General features: G+C 37.8%; 1 protein-coding gene across 15 annotated transcripts in view; it reads right to left on the reverse strand.

The window, feature by feature from the left end:
- Positions 1 to 14021, reverse strand: part of ANKHD1 (ankyrin repeat and KH domain containing 1) — a 119789-nt gene that overhangs the window by 21520 nt on the left and 84248 nt on the right. For all 15 annotated transcript variants that reach the window (XM_080554869.1, XM_080554871.1, XM_080554879.1 and 12 more), the window contains 10 exons: positions 8795 to 8940; positions 8541 to 8652; positions 7546 to 7691; positions 5959 to 6101; positions 5002 to 5215; positions 3564 to 3739; positions 2713 to 2875; positions 1682 to 1777; positions 1292 to 1408; positions 46 to 220 (listed from right to left, as the gene is read on the reverse strand). In XM_080554869.1, the coding sequence (XP_080410995.1) occupies positions 46 to 220; positions 1292 to 1408; positions 1682 to 1777; positions 2713 to 2875; positions 3564 to 3739; positions 5002 to 5215; positions 5959 to 6101; positions 7546 to 7691; positions 8541 to 8652; positions 8795 to 8940 (1488 nt within the window). The remainder of the gene's footprint in view (positions 1 to 45; positions 221 to 1291; positions 1409 to 1681; positions 1778 to 2712; positions 2876 to 3563; positions 3740 to 5001; positions 5216 to 5958; positions 6102 to 7545; positions 7692 to 8540; positions 8653 to 8794; positions 8941 to 14021) is intronic.

Consider the following 14021-nt stretch of genomic DNA (forward strand, 5'->3'; position numbering starts at 1 on the left):
CAGGCAACCCCAACTGCATTGTTCACAGAAACACTTGTTCTTTACCTTCATCATCATTTTCTTCTTCATCATCATCTTCTTGAAGTTCTAGAGTTTCTTTAGGTTTGTTTTCTTCATCTTCTTCTTGTTTTCTCTTTTGTTCCTCTTTCTTCTTCTTTCTCTTTTCCTTTCTCTTCTCTCTTTTAGCGGCAAGGGCTTGTTTTCTGCTTTCTTCTCTTGACTATATAGGAAAAAAGTATTCATATATAAACCTTATGACAAAAACTAAGTTTTAATTCCTACAAAGCGGGGTTAGGGAGAAAGGAGAGGAGAGCAGGGTGAACAATGACAACTGTCACATACTGAATCATTATGCAGAGACTAAACAGACGTCATGGAACAACAGGACTAGCTGGTCTCAAAAGCTTCCAAGGAATGACAGTAAAATGCTACTAAACAAGAGATGATATAAAAACAATTTTACTGGAAAGCCAGCAAAATCTCTCATTATCTCTGTCCTTTCTCAAAAAAAATTTCATAATGTTGCAAAAATACTGATGAGATTACCACCTTTGACTCAAAAAAAAGTATCCTAGAATACAGAAGAAACTACTGTAATTTTTCCATTTTAATCACATTTTTAGTATATGGTATCAGTCACAGCTATGCTATACTGTAGCTTTGTACAGCAACTGATAGATGTTTAACAAGTCAGCAACCTCGGAAGATTTAAAAAAACAAATATGAAACTTGTCCAAAACATCCCTCACTAATGAAATATTGTATGAACTGTTCATCAGCAGTTCTAAGAGCCTCCATTTAGAAAGCCTGTTAAAGAGTGCTTAGGAAGCCTCTGCATTATTCCGGGACACTTACCAATACTCTTAGTGAGGAAGAACTTGACTTTCCTCACCATCTGCTCAACTCCGTTGAGCTCATCTGGCATGCTCTCCTTTGCAAACCTGACTACAGGTCCATAAAACACCTATGGACTGTACTTCACACTGTATACAAGATACCATGTATCACACCACCAGGACTGAAGATCTCCCTTATTCAAACTTATCATCCGTGCTGAAGTAATGCAAAAGAGCTACTACTAAGGTAACAATCACCAAGTCCAACAGTGGAGTGGCTAAAGCAAAATTCAGTGCTAATCTGCCATCCTCAGTATATATTTTACATTTAAGGAAAGGAAATACAGTTATAGCATGAAGAACTACCGCCCAAAGAAACACCAAGAGGAAATACAGCCTATAGATTTACACATAACTTCAACAGTTAAGCTACACAACTGCAATTCTCAACTCACTTTTTCCAGGTCTAGCTCCTTCAGCAATATAGTCGCATTCTTATTCGCTTCTGCAGCCTGCTGGTCTTTAGCTTTCACAATTGTCTCCACACACTGGTGACACTTTTTCAACAGGTCCTGGAACGCAAAATTTTTCTTACCACCTATGTAATAAACTAAGGAAAGAGGCTTGCTCTACAAAACACGAGATTCCCTGTATTCATAAACACACAAACTATTTGAACAGATTAAGGCACTGAACACCAATTTTAAATTCTGTATTAAAAAGTTATTCAGAAAACTCAGAATCAGACAAGCACGTGAACAAACATACATTCAGTTTTTGAATATTTAAGAATTTCTCATAAGTTTTTGCTGAAAATACTGGACCGGGTTTGCTCTCAAACTCACCTTGTCAGTTATGGTTGCTATATATCGCATGCATTCAATGTCCGACGGAAACTGGTTAACTTCTTTCACTAGGAACTGAACTACTTTCACATGCCCCTAGAATATCAAAGAAAAATCTAGTCTCTGGTATAAAATTGTTAGTATTCATCATCAAAACACAAATTTGATATCTCTTGGTTCAGTACAGAATACAAAAAATATGCAAAAACATTTCTGATAAACTGCTATTTGGGCTGAAAGGCAGTTACAGTTTGCTTAGTGTTGACTGTACATTTACTTTTGTATGTAATGGTGGCAATGACAAGCTCTCTTGCAAGTAATTGTTTCTTTTAAAATACAGGGAGCAAACTGGGCTTGAGGGCAAAGCCAGCTGTTCACATTTTTAACAGCCAGAATGACCCTGTTTTGCCCCCACCTGTCACCTCTAGTCCATTTTCTGGCCAGTCACTCCACTGAGTGGATGCAATTTGTCCAGTTACAAGGTGAGTCTCATCAGGGAACTAAGCCACCTGAATATTATCCTGGCAAACATTTTCTTTTACTGCTGGATCCACCACTTGATGGGGTACACTGTGCAGCCAGTCTCTGTTGCCTCTGAATTTATTTGAAAGCAATGGAGAGACAGAAGCAGCATGCTCAGTACTGTCATTTGTCACAAAAAGCTGCAGACTTGTTTGATATTTTATTAAAGATAAAACAATTACAGTTAATGAATTGTTCTGCTATAGCAGAAGTTATTTAACAAGCTTTACGGAACAAAGATTTCACCTCTTATAAATTAGATCCGTGTGAAGTATACCTTAGCTCTTCTCCATACATAGTCTAGGATTCGCAGATTATGATTAAAGTAATCATAAAAAATTAAGACTGTCATAAATAATAAAAAATTATGATCACTTTAAAGCATTTTATCAAAACAGAAATTTTGGTGTGTTGATTCTTCCATAACCAACCATTCAGATTTAAGACCAGATGAGAAACTGTTTTGAAAACACTTAGCACTGAAACACAGAATCCAGTTGGTGTCTTACCTTGCGAAATGCTGACATAAGAGGTGTTATTTTCCGATTATCTGCTGCATCCACATCTGCTCCTGCTTGCACAAGCAACTGAACTACATCATAGTGACCACCATTAGCGGCCAACCAAAGGGGTGTGTTTCCTTTCTTGTTACGAACATCAATATGTGCTCCTCTAGAAGAGTACAAGTGTAATCAAGTGAAATAAAGCATGAGTAAAGATGAAGTCAGGAAGTAAGATAATGAAAGATCAGAGTACAATTAGATATGAAACTTTAATTACTGAAACCTAGTGGCTAGAGAAATTGTGTCCCTGAAATCATCCATTTATGTCACAACATAGTAACACAAGGATTATTTAAGACTCCTTTACTCTTGTTTCCCAGCAATGAGCACCCACTTCTTGTAGCCTACTGCACCACAGTTATGCAACTAGCAACCAAAGGTCCTTTACCATTTCATGAACATGGTGACTAAACACATGGCAAAGCAGCCCCTTGAGATGTTAGCTGTATATGGGGGTTATGCTTGAAGAGCTCGAGCTACTTCCAGGCTTTGCCCCGCAAGTGACAGTGGGGCAATGATCACGTGTGAACTGCTGGATTAATACACAGCCAACAGAGCTGCCAAATCAGACACTGTTTGCTTACCCGTGGTCCCAGCTGCCTGCTTAGCTTAATTAACACTGGAGTAGCAGGATACTCTAGGATAACATAGGAGAGTAGGGAGCAGATGCAACATCCTACTTCTGAAGATTCCCATCCCATTTGCTCTCAGATGCATGAGGCAATGTAAACAAGAGTACCCTTGCCACGAGGAATATAGCTACAGAACACAGGGGCTGCTAATGAGAAGTAATTTACCGATTAATCAACAGCTCACAGAACTTGTAGTGACCCTTATCTGCTGCAATTGTTAAAGCTGTATCTCTTGAGGAAGGCACAGGTGGAGCATTAACATCTGCTCCCTTATCAAGGAGAACCCTTCCAACCTCTGCATATCCTCCTGAAGCAGCTTCCATCAGAGGTGTGAGACCAGTCTGTGCAAAGAGAATGAATTACGTGATGTGAAATTCATACAATATACTTGGATAAACTATACATGATTTTCTACATGTGGAAATCAGATTTTTGTTTACTTAGCTGTATATAAGGAGCCTAACTTGAAGCAGTCTCTCGAAAAACTCTTGCCATTTGATTTAGTCAAGAGCTTGCCTGGGTTTGTATTAAGTATGGCCTGACACCTACCTCAAACAGCAAAAACAAAGTTTACAATGTACCTAAAAGAAGAGTCAGAACAGATCCAAATGGAGATAATTATTTCTATAAAAATGTCCCCAAACTAGCTTTATACAATTTCTCTAGCCTCCCTTAGCATGACTGTTCTAGGGCCAAATCAGTTGCCTGACTAGACTGCTAAACAAACTTATACCAACTGACCATTTGAGAGCTGGCTTTTATCCATAGCCCTTTTTCTCCAGCCACAGCCATTCCAAAAGCTGGCAGGATAGCAATTATTTCAGCAGCCTTAAGAGTTATCAAAAATTGTTTTGTGCTAGGGAAATCAGTCTGGCTGTCCACACAAGCCTTAAGCTTTATGGCACAAGATACAAAGCTGCCCCAGAGTACCAACACATGGGACCTATTTCAGAGGCACAGAAAGTCACAGTACTGAAACCATGGGTTCTGCACTAACATTTTCAGTTTAGTTTTACAGGGTTTGATTCCACTACTTCTGTTCATCTGGATTAAGCAATCTGTTGTATATGAGAATCACAATAAGCATTACGATTCTCTTCCCGTCTAGACTTCACTCAGATGTAGAAATATCTTTTGATGAATATCACACCAACATTACACCTGAAAAGTTTGCCTGTACTAGAGAGCGAGAGGCAATCCAAGTTACATTATTAAGTTGAAAAGATCAGGCTGCTTTCACCCCCAGTACAATGCACCTTCATCAATGCTTCCATTTTTAAACAAGACATAAAAAACAAACATTTCAGAACTCTAAATAAGTCCTCATATATTTCTCATTTGCAGTAAATTAAACCTGCACAACAGGGGCAAGGAGTATTTACTAAAAATTATTTAATCCTTCATCAGCAAGCATTGCGTTCAAGTATCTTTAAAGAAAAAGAAACCTGATCAAACATCCACCTCCTTTCATTGCTAATTTGCTACTGAACCACTGAAAACAGAGATGAATCCCCAAATAATAATAGGAAAACATGAAAAAATGACTACTCAGAAATACACTTGTGAGAAATAAGTGACACAGAAAGGTGATTCACATACTTACCTTTGCCCTATGCTCAACATTGGCCTTCCTGTCCAAAAGCAGACTGACCACCTCTGCTCGGCCTTGGAAGCAGGCCAGGGTGAGGGCTGTATTGCGATTGGTCTCAATCTGAGCATTAATATCAGAACCCATATCAAGCAACAGCTTCACGGCAGGTACATGGCCATTCATAGCAGCCAACATCAGAGGAGAAATACCTAGTTTACTCCCAGTCCTAAAGAGAAAGAAACACTACAGTTCCCAGAACTGGATGAATGCTCGGGGAAATGCAAGCTTATCTAAGAGGAACAAGATGCTCCATTGAAAGTCAAAACCAAACATTTAAAATATACAAAAGCAGACACTCACCTAAAATACTAGCAATTCTGAATTGATTATCAGAAACCAGCAGAGTAAATACATCCACAGACTACCAAAATTAATAAACAAGTAAGAGGTGTTCCAGCTTTTACACATTTAGATGGCGGAAGTACACAAAAGAATTAAACCACGTATAAACAAGGCTACATCTGATTCAGGAAAAATTACATCTGTGTTAGAAGCATAAATTTCTGTAGTGATAGAAAAAATATTAGTTTTCCTACAGTTAATAAATAGGAAACTTGAGACACACAACTAAATACATTCTTTTTCTTTTGCAGAAAAAAGTGTCTCCAAACAAATACATGAAGCTGCCTTGTTCTTCGGCTGGTTCCTTTACCTGGTTCTACTGGAAATTTGGCTTCTAGATCCCAGAAGAAAAAGGAGAGTGAAGGAGTAGGTTTACAAACTACATCATCACTTAAAATTTTTAGAGAGATGAAGTTTGTCTGTGGTAGTTAAAGGCAACTTAAAAGGTAATTAAGATAATGTGAACAAAAACTGTAACATCAGTAGTGTAGAAAATCTGTGAGGAGGTCTGAAAGTACTAGAGAATCCAATATATGCCTTAGATGCAGTTCATCTTAGGTACGTTACCTTGAATTAATTTCTGCCCCAGCACTGAGAAGAATCTTGATGATATTAACATATCCACCAGATGCAGCAAGGCTTAATGGTGTATAATCAGACACATTCCTATGCTCTTTATTTGCTCCCCTTGCCAACAGCAAATCAACGACCTGAAAAAACACCACACATTAGAAGACATATTTATGTGGCCTTAACCTTCTTTAACGTCCTTGGATGATAGCTATCACACGCTCAAACTTTCTAGTCTGCTACCAGTGTCTATTGTCAAAAGGTGAGCAAAAGAGGATAGAGGTTTTCCTGTACAATCTTTACTTTCCTTCATGTCACTGTACAGACTTAGCAACTAACAAATATATCTGATAATCCACGTGGGTTCTAACAGTACTGCACTTGTCTTCCAGAAAGATTATTTTACCTAATCAAATATTACAAGGCTTCGAAGTGAAGCTTTTCCTGTGAATTTAAGTTTGCAAACAATGGATACATTCAAGTCCTGTAATGTCTCACACTGAGTGTCTTTCACAAACTCCCAAAACTTTAATTCAAATGACACTTGATAGAAGTTTGACTGTGTTACATGGTCTTTACAATAAAACACACAGTAAAAAATCAGACTGATGTTAATGGAACAAGGATGAGGAAGAACTACTCTCTGGATCAGAAGCTGCTTAAGAGAAATAAAAGAGAAAAAGACTGAAATGTTTCTGGTGAAGTACTACACGTTGGTGTACTGATTAGCTAGTTGCTAAGCAAGAAACATGACAGGTAGATTCTGGCATAAGGAAACAAAAGGTAAGAACAAGAGATGTATGTAGTTTAATAAGTAATACTATCACAGGCTACATTGACATCTCATTTTATTTAAGAGCACCACTTTTACTGTGATTTGGAAGACAAAGAGGAAACTTTCCAATATTGTCCAATCACTTTAGTCCTTACAGATTTCAAAACTTATCACTCTTTTATCTGGCATGGAATCCTTTGCCATTACTATGGTATATTCGAAGCTAGTCTGACTACAGCTAGGAAGTAGGAAGGGTTTAAAAAAAAAAAAGAGAAACAACCTATTGAAGTCCAAATAAAACTGTTGAGAGAACTGAAACATCATTAGAAGACCAGTATAATGTGTCCTTCTATTGAGAATGTGCTGTGCATTGTATCTGCATTTATCAATCTAATAATAAAACCATGTACTGCCAACACAAAATTCCAGTTTTTGTTCTTGGCTGCCTGCACTGACTAAGTTTAGAGAGCAGGGAGGATTCCTAAGGGTAGCGTTCAGTGAATGAAGTTAAATGCCTCTACCTCCTTCACAAAACTACTCATCTTCTAGGGATACATTGACAAAAGAATGATCATGAGTTATAACAGTTAGCTAACAAAACCAGGATAGCCGAGGGAGAAAAGAATAAATTCCCTTTCTTCTTGGGAAAGACTAAAACTAGTAACATTTATATAATTTAAAAACCTTTTTTTTTTTTTAAAAAAAGGAAGATGTATTATACCATCCACAACAAAAAAACACCATACAGCACCATACAGAAGACAGTTTAAAAAAAAGAATTAACATTCAAGGATGACAAACATCTGTACCTCTTGGCGTCCACCAGAGCATGCCAATGAAAGTGGAGTATCCTTTGTGCGCTCAGATTGTGCTTCTATATCGCCACCTTTATCTAAAAGGATTTCCACTACACCAACATGTCCAGCTGTTGCAGCCAGGATCAAAGGTGTAAAACCTAATAACAAAAAATTATGTTAAAAGTAACCTAGGGAATTTCAGAACTGTAAGTGGCAGAAATGCAAAATTCATAGTGACTTTCATTGCTCAGACATGTCTTCCTCAGACTGGGCGTTTTCCTGTATAGGCCACAATCTTGGATCCTCTCCTACCCCTCTTCTGACTCTGACAATTTGAGACTTCTAGACCCAAACTCCAAATACGTTTAAAGGCTCTTCAAATAAATAAATAAATCTGAACAATATTGCACCGATCAGTTTGGATTAACTTCTGACCAATTCATGTCTCTAGGCATGTCACCTCTTTCTACTTAATTCTTATTTAATATCATTCCAACCAGTGAACAAATCGGCACTGTGCATGTTGGTTATTTCCAGTGGCCAGTGCCAGCTCTGGGGAGAGAAGCATGGTTTTGTTCTCTCAGCTCCAAGAGATTTGAGATTTTGCTGAATTTGATTATTAGGAATAATGTGATATGCAACCTGACATTATCCACAAAACATTACCTTTGTCATCCAAGATTTGATATTTACCACAATTAGCTGCTCTCTCTAGGACACTAAGGTCTTTTGCGGAGAGTGAATCATGATGGAAGTAACTTTATATTTCAAAAATTTGCTTAATATGCCATTCAGATAGGTGCACTTCTTTTCAAAAATAAGGACGGAATGCCATACAATGTCTCTTGATTTACATGGCCAATATTTCTACACGAAGTACCAGAATGCAATTCATTACTTTTGCAACCCCTGGCCATTTTCTGAAGCAAAGAATCCCAAATTCCTATTTGGGATTTGGTGTTCCAAGTTGTAGCTGAAGGTCAAACTGTTTTGATATTGTAGCTTACCCTTCTTGTCTCTGTGTTCAATATTGGCACCACGTGCAATTAGGACAGAAACAAGTTCTTCATGACCTCCCGCACATGCAAGGGTCAGAGCAGTGTCGTGATTGCTTTCAGTCTGCAGAGTTGGGCAAGAAAAGAAGACAGTCAAAAATTAAAAATATTTTAAGAGAACTTCAGCATTTTTGACAGTACTAGATTAAAAATTTTCAGAATTTATCAGAAAGGAAAACCACTCAAGCCTAGTTGGTATTACTCACATGAGCATCAATGTCAACTGAAGGATACATAGGGAGCACTGACTGTGACGCCACGTTACTTGAAGTCTGTGAGCAGGGTTCAGGTGTAGGGGATTCCGTAGTGTGCAAGGAGCAGGTGGAGCCACTGGGCACTCTGCTATTCACAGCTGAAATGTAACAACATATTATGAATTCATTCTGAGAAATTCTACATTTTAGATGAGAAATTTAGTCCTGTAAAACTGCAACAGTCTAGTATCAAAACAGAAGCGGAAGAAAAAACAAATTAAGTGGTCCTAACAGCAAACAAGTTGGTATCTCACGTAAAGGAGCTTTCCAGCAGTTCAGTAATAAAAGTATTATCTCCAAACTGTGTTAATTTAGAAAAATAATTTTATGAATTAGACTGTAAATATTATAAACTATAACATTTAGTTATTTTTTTTTTAAAAAATTGCAACTGTCACCACTAGAGATTAATCATATACTAAATCTAACCACACAGGTGACTTTAATCGCTAAAATACAAACCCAATGTTCAGAAATAAAGTATAAATCTGGAATTAAAAAGTTTTTCATGTGAAGGTTAGAGCACATCTAGACACCAGAGGAGGTTTCCAAAGCAAGACAAGTGACAGTGACTTACTCACACCTTCAAATCGTGCTATAACAACCCAAAAGTTACATGAGTTATCTACAACCCATGAAGGGCTAGAACAACCCAGAAAGGCTGAAAGACAGAAGGGGGAGGGGGGGAATAAGAAAGCTGGAAACTGTAGACTGTGTGCTCCTTAAGATTTACTACTGATTGGTCGCAGCCTTTAAAAGACCTCATCCTGAAGGTACTTCTCAGCTCAGGGACAGAAGTAGTTTGGTAGTGCAACTTCATTTTCCTTTTTTTTTTTCTCTTAACAACTTAAGAAACTGGTAACTGAAATTAGGTTTTTATTTGACTAGTTTTAAATATAAGCTGAGAAGCTTTAACAGAACAAGCAAAGAAATATCCCCATGGACGTGTATTGCATGCTCCAGACCCTAGCCTGCCTTTGTAACACAGTGAAAACATCTGGCAACCTGCCTCTCTCTTTCCTTATTTTCTCAGCTAAAAGACTACACAAGCCATAGAAAGACTACACAAGCTACAAGCCTCCCTATTTCCTTCAAGCTTTCCTTGTTTTTTTCCAGCTTAGGGACTACAAGGGGAACTCAAATCAAAGGCTCTCAGCTGGGATTACTTGTCAGGAAGGTCCAATGCAGTAACCACTAGTGCACTTTACAGTAAGCCGTGTTAATGTAACATCTGTATTGGACAAGTAACTTGCACTGCAGGAATGCCAAGTTTCTATACTGCGCAGCCTCTTCAGATGTAATATTTAATTAGCTTTACTTACTCCAATATAAGTACTGCTTTGTAGTATTCCCGGAGCAAACAACTAATGGAAAACATTAACTGCAGGTAAGAAATACGCAGTGCAGTTACCTGCTGTAGTTCAAACATTTCAAGTGGCAAGGGAATATGAAAGATAAACTCTCATCTGTGTATTGCTTAGAGACACTTTTGCAAAATTTTCCCAATAATTGTGCTTAAATAGTTCAGCCTTCATGATTCCTCTTGCATATCCATAATTATTCATATAAAAACAGATAGAAAAGTCTTAGAAAAATCCTCAACATGGCTTCTAATACCACTAATGAAGCCTATTCATATACAACTGCACGTGACAAAGGAAATACAGACTGCAGTAAGTTGTAGAGAGCCCAGTTTACATGTGTTCAGAAAGAGAGAAAGCACAAATGAATGCATGGGGGGGGGGTAGAGTTAACACAAACTGTGGGAAGCTACCATTTTCCACCGTAATTTTAAATGCTACTTTAATTAAAGTGTTCTCCTTGGTCCACGGTCACAAACATTACCATGTGGCTACCACATTTCAGCAACAAGATATTCTATCCGCATTCCCGGTTTTGCTTCACTTTACAACCTTCCTGAACAAACCAGGTTTGCCTTAGAAGTTTTGAAGTTGCCACACTTCATCTGCTTACTCTGGATTACTACTGAGAGCAGCAGATGAGAATTCACGTAATACAACTGTCTCCCTCAAGTCACTGAAGTGCAAGATATTAACTGCATTTCTACAAATTATTCCTTCTAAAACATGAAATACCAAATCACCCTGTTAGGGACTGATTTTACTTTAAATCAAACTTACTCAAACAAGATACTGACTCAATGCTTTCAGGTCTTGCAGCTACAGATGGCATCTAAAAATGTATGCATGCGTGAGACATACAAAGCAGGTGTACGCAGAGGGACTCCACTTGAGCCACTTTAAGATTTGTTACTGAAATACATTTATTGCCACTGTTAGATTCATCAAATTCTCTATATTTCACAACCATAACTGAAAGTGTCAAACTATTTCCTGCATACTTTAGATTTTCATCACGTTTGAAATCTGAGTATGCTTTAAGCATTTCGCTTACACAGTAACAATGCCAAGTGTGAGAGAATGCACCAAAGGCAACAGAAACAGATAAACCCTGTATATTACTGATACCCTAAACTCTTCTTTAAAACACAATCTAACAAGGGTCCTGCAGTATGCAGTGATTAATCCTTTCCTGTTAACTACTGTGTCAACAAAATTGCAGGATTTCTTTTTTTCTAAAGTTTATTTTTTACTCCCTTAGAATGTTTGTCAGGCTTGAAATTGGTCTAAGGGAAACGCCAATGTGATTTGTGCTCTGGAAAGTAAAACATACCTGAGAACTTCTGCCTCCAGTTTCACACAGATGTTTCAGTTCAGTGCATTAGAAAGGTTACAGAATATAGAGATTTTTAACTCGAAGTATCATCTTGCAACAAAGTCTCCAATGCACCTTCACAAACCCTCCTACGGAAGCCTAGGATACTGAGACAGTTAACCAAGACTGGGCAGACAAATCTCTCGGTCTGCTCCTCAATTACACACCTCCATCTCTGAACCGTAAGCCAGTTACTGGTCCTGTGAAACTCGTCCAGGGAGATGTCGTCGTCTTACTGACTGAACAGAACCCTTCCAACAGGAATGGGAGAAGCACCTCTCCATCCCCTTCCCTGGCCAGGACCAGATCTGTCAGACCTCTGCGAGAGTCCCATCGTCTGCCTGACAGACCAGAGGGAAACGGGATAAATTTCCAACTACTGATTTTTAGCAAGTTGTATTTCCAATACCGACAGCTAGAGTACAGTCTTCCGAAGTAGCGGCAATATCACACCCGATCCAGATCACAGCAATTACTTGTGTCTCAGTAATCGGGAGTACTGCAAAGATAACTCTAGGAGTACAGCAGCATGAGGTGTAGCCAGTGAGAGGGAAGGAGGTGAATCATGTTGTTTCCAGGGGAAAGACTGCTTGGAGAATACAAAACAAGTGATCAAAGGGAAGATCACTTCCAGGGACTCCAAGTGTCAAGCACCACTCCGGAATTTCTAATGGACTTGGAAAACATGTTGCTTTAATCTTTACGACAAAAGCTTTTCAAAATGCAGCTTACTTCCTAATGAACAATTGTTTCATCTTTCCACGTGAAAGGATGCCCATAAACAATGATAACCAGGCACCGATTAAAGAATAAATTAAAAAGAATAAATTAAAATCAATTTTCACAGTGTGTACCTTAGATCATGATAAAATGCTTATTTCGTGACAAAGGGTTTGGATGCTTCTGTAGACTTAAATTTAAATAAAAAAACACGTATCTATTCTAGGTCCAACCCTTAAATGACAACGTCAAAATCCATTTTTCCCACGTTTTAAGACAGGCATGCAATTTTCCAAAGAGACTTCCTTTGCACCAGGGTGAAGCCTAAGACAATTCTCAAATAAACACGGATGACTATTTCCCAAAGTTATGGAAAAATAAATAAATCACAAGAAGCATGAGTAAAACAAATGGAAGCAAGAACTTCATATTTTGTCTTGGTACGACTCAAGGCATTGGCACAAACTTAAGCAAACAGCTTTTAGAGGTGATCACAGCTTTAGTCTGAAGGAGAATATGTATAACAATTGTTATGCCATGAACATGTAAATTCATGAACAGTGGACTTGTATTCCAGTTCTGCCTTCCTCAAAGGGACTGGTGTTTTCAGGACAAAGAGAACAATTCTTCCGCATATTGCTGTGTCTCATTCTATGAATCACAATTCTCACTCCACATTATCCTAGTAAACAACTATTCCAAAGAGCTATCCTAAAAAATAACCCAGATGTCACACCTTTAAAATAGTTATGTTAAAAAAATCCAATTCTGGATAACCAACCACAACCACAATTTCAGAACCAAGTAAAATTTAATAAAGTGTCTTAAATCATCTGGAATGTAAGTATACAAACCTGAACGCCCAGGAGGAGAGGCAGATAGCATACTTCTATCTCCTGCCCACCCCCCCCAAAAAAAAGAACCACAGCTGAGTGCAAGCAGGAATCATTAATATTCTAGCTACAAACCAAATGTAGTAGCAAAAGAAAATCATTCATCCTGAATACTTGAATAGACAAAAAAATAAAAAGCAAGAAAACATCAATTCAGCTACTGCCACCTAAGAAATTTACTACGGCAAATGTGCCATGTGCACAGCAATGAAACGCCAACAATGTAAGGCAAGATGCTTTAAAAAAAAATTGTGCTAAGTGATGATAATTAAGTCATAAATGTGCTCTTATACTGGAAGATGTGATCCAAATTATTGTTTTCCCACTCTAAACTGCACCATGTTCATTTATCTCTTTTGCAGACCCAATTAAAATTTTGACTAAAGATCACACCTTCAAAGATAGAATTAGAAATTAGTTGTAAAGTTTTTACTATATCTAATTACATATTAATTATTACATACATACATTACATACTAATTTACATATCTAAATTTCCATTATAAGCAAACATGAAGAGAAAAGAAGAGTTGCTTTGTTTTTAGGTTTTACCTGACTTCGCAAATATTGCTCAGTTACTTCTGCATTTTTGAGGTTGATCAGCTTTATGAACGAGGGGACTCAGGTATAAACACCTACCAGCAACTGTCTGTTACTTTTCAATACCTTGTACCTTACCATCAACCATCTCAGCCCCTAGTAGCTATTCTATTAGCTGACGAGAAATACTCTGTGTATGTTGTCAAAGGAAGTTAGCAAAATGAAGATTTGAGGTTTTGTAGGAATATACGTCCTTCCCTACAAACAAATAGCCAGAACTGAAGCTTTGA

Source organism: Anser brachyrhynchus (assembly GCF_964034855.1).
Source record: "Anser brachyrhynchus genome assembly, chromosome: 14".
NCBI lineage: Eukaryota > Metazoa > Chordata > Aves > Anseriformes > Anatidae > Anser > Anser brachyrhynchus.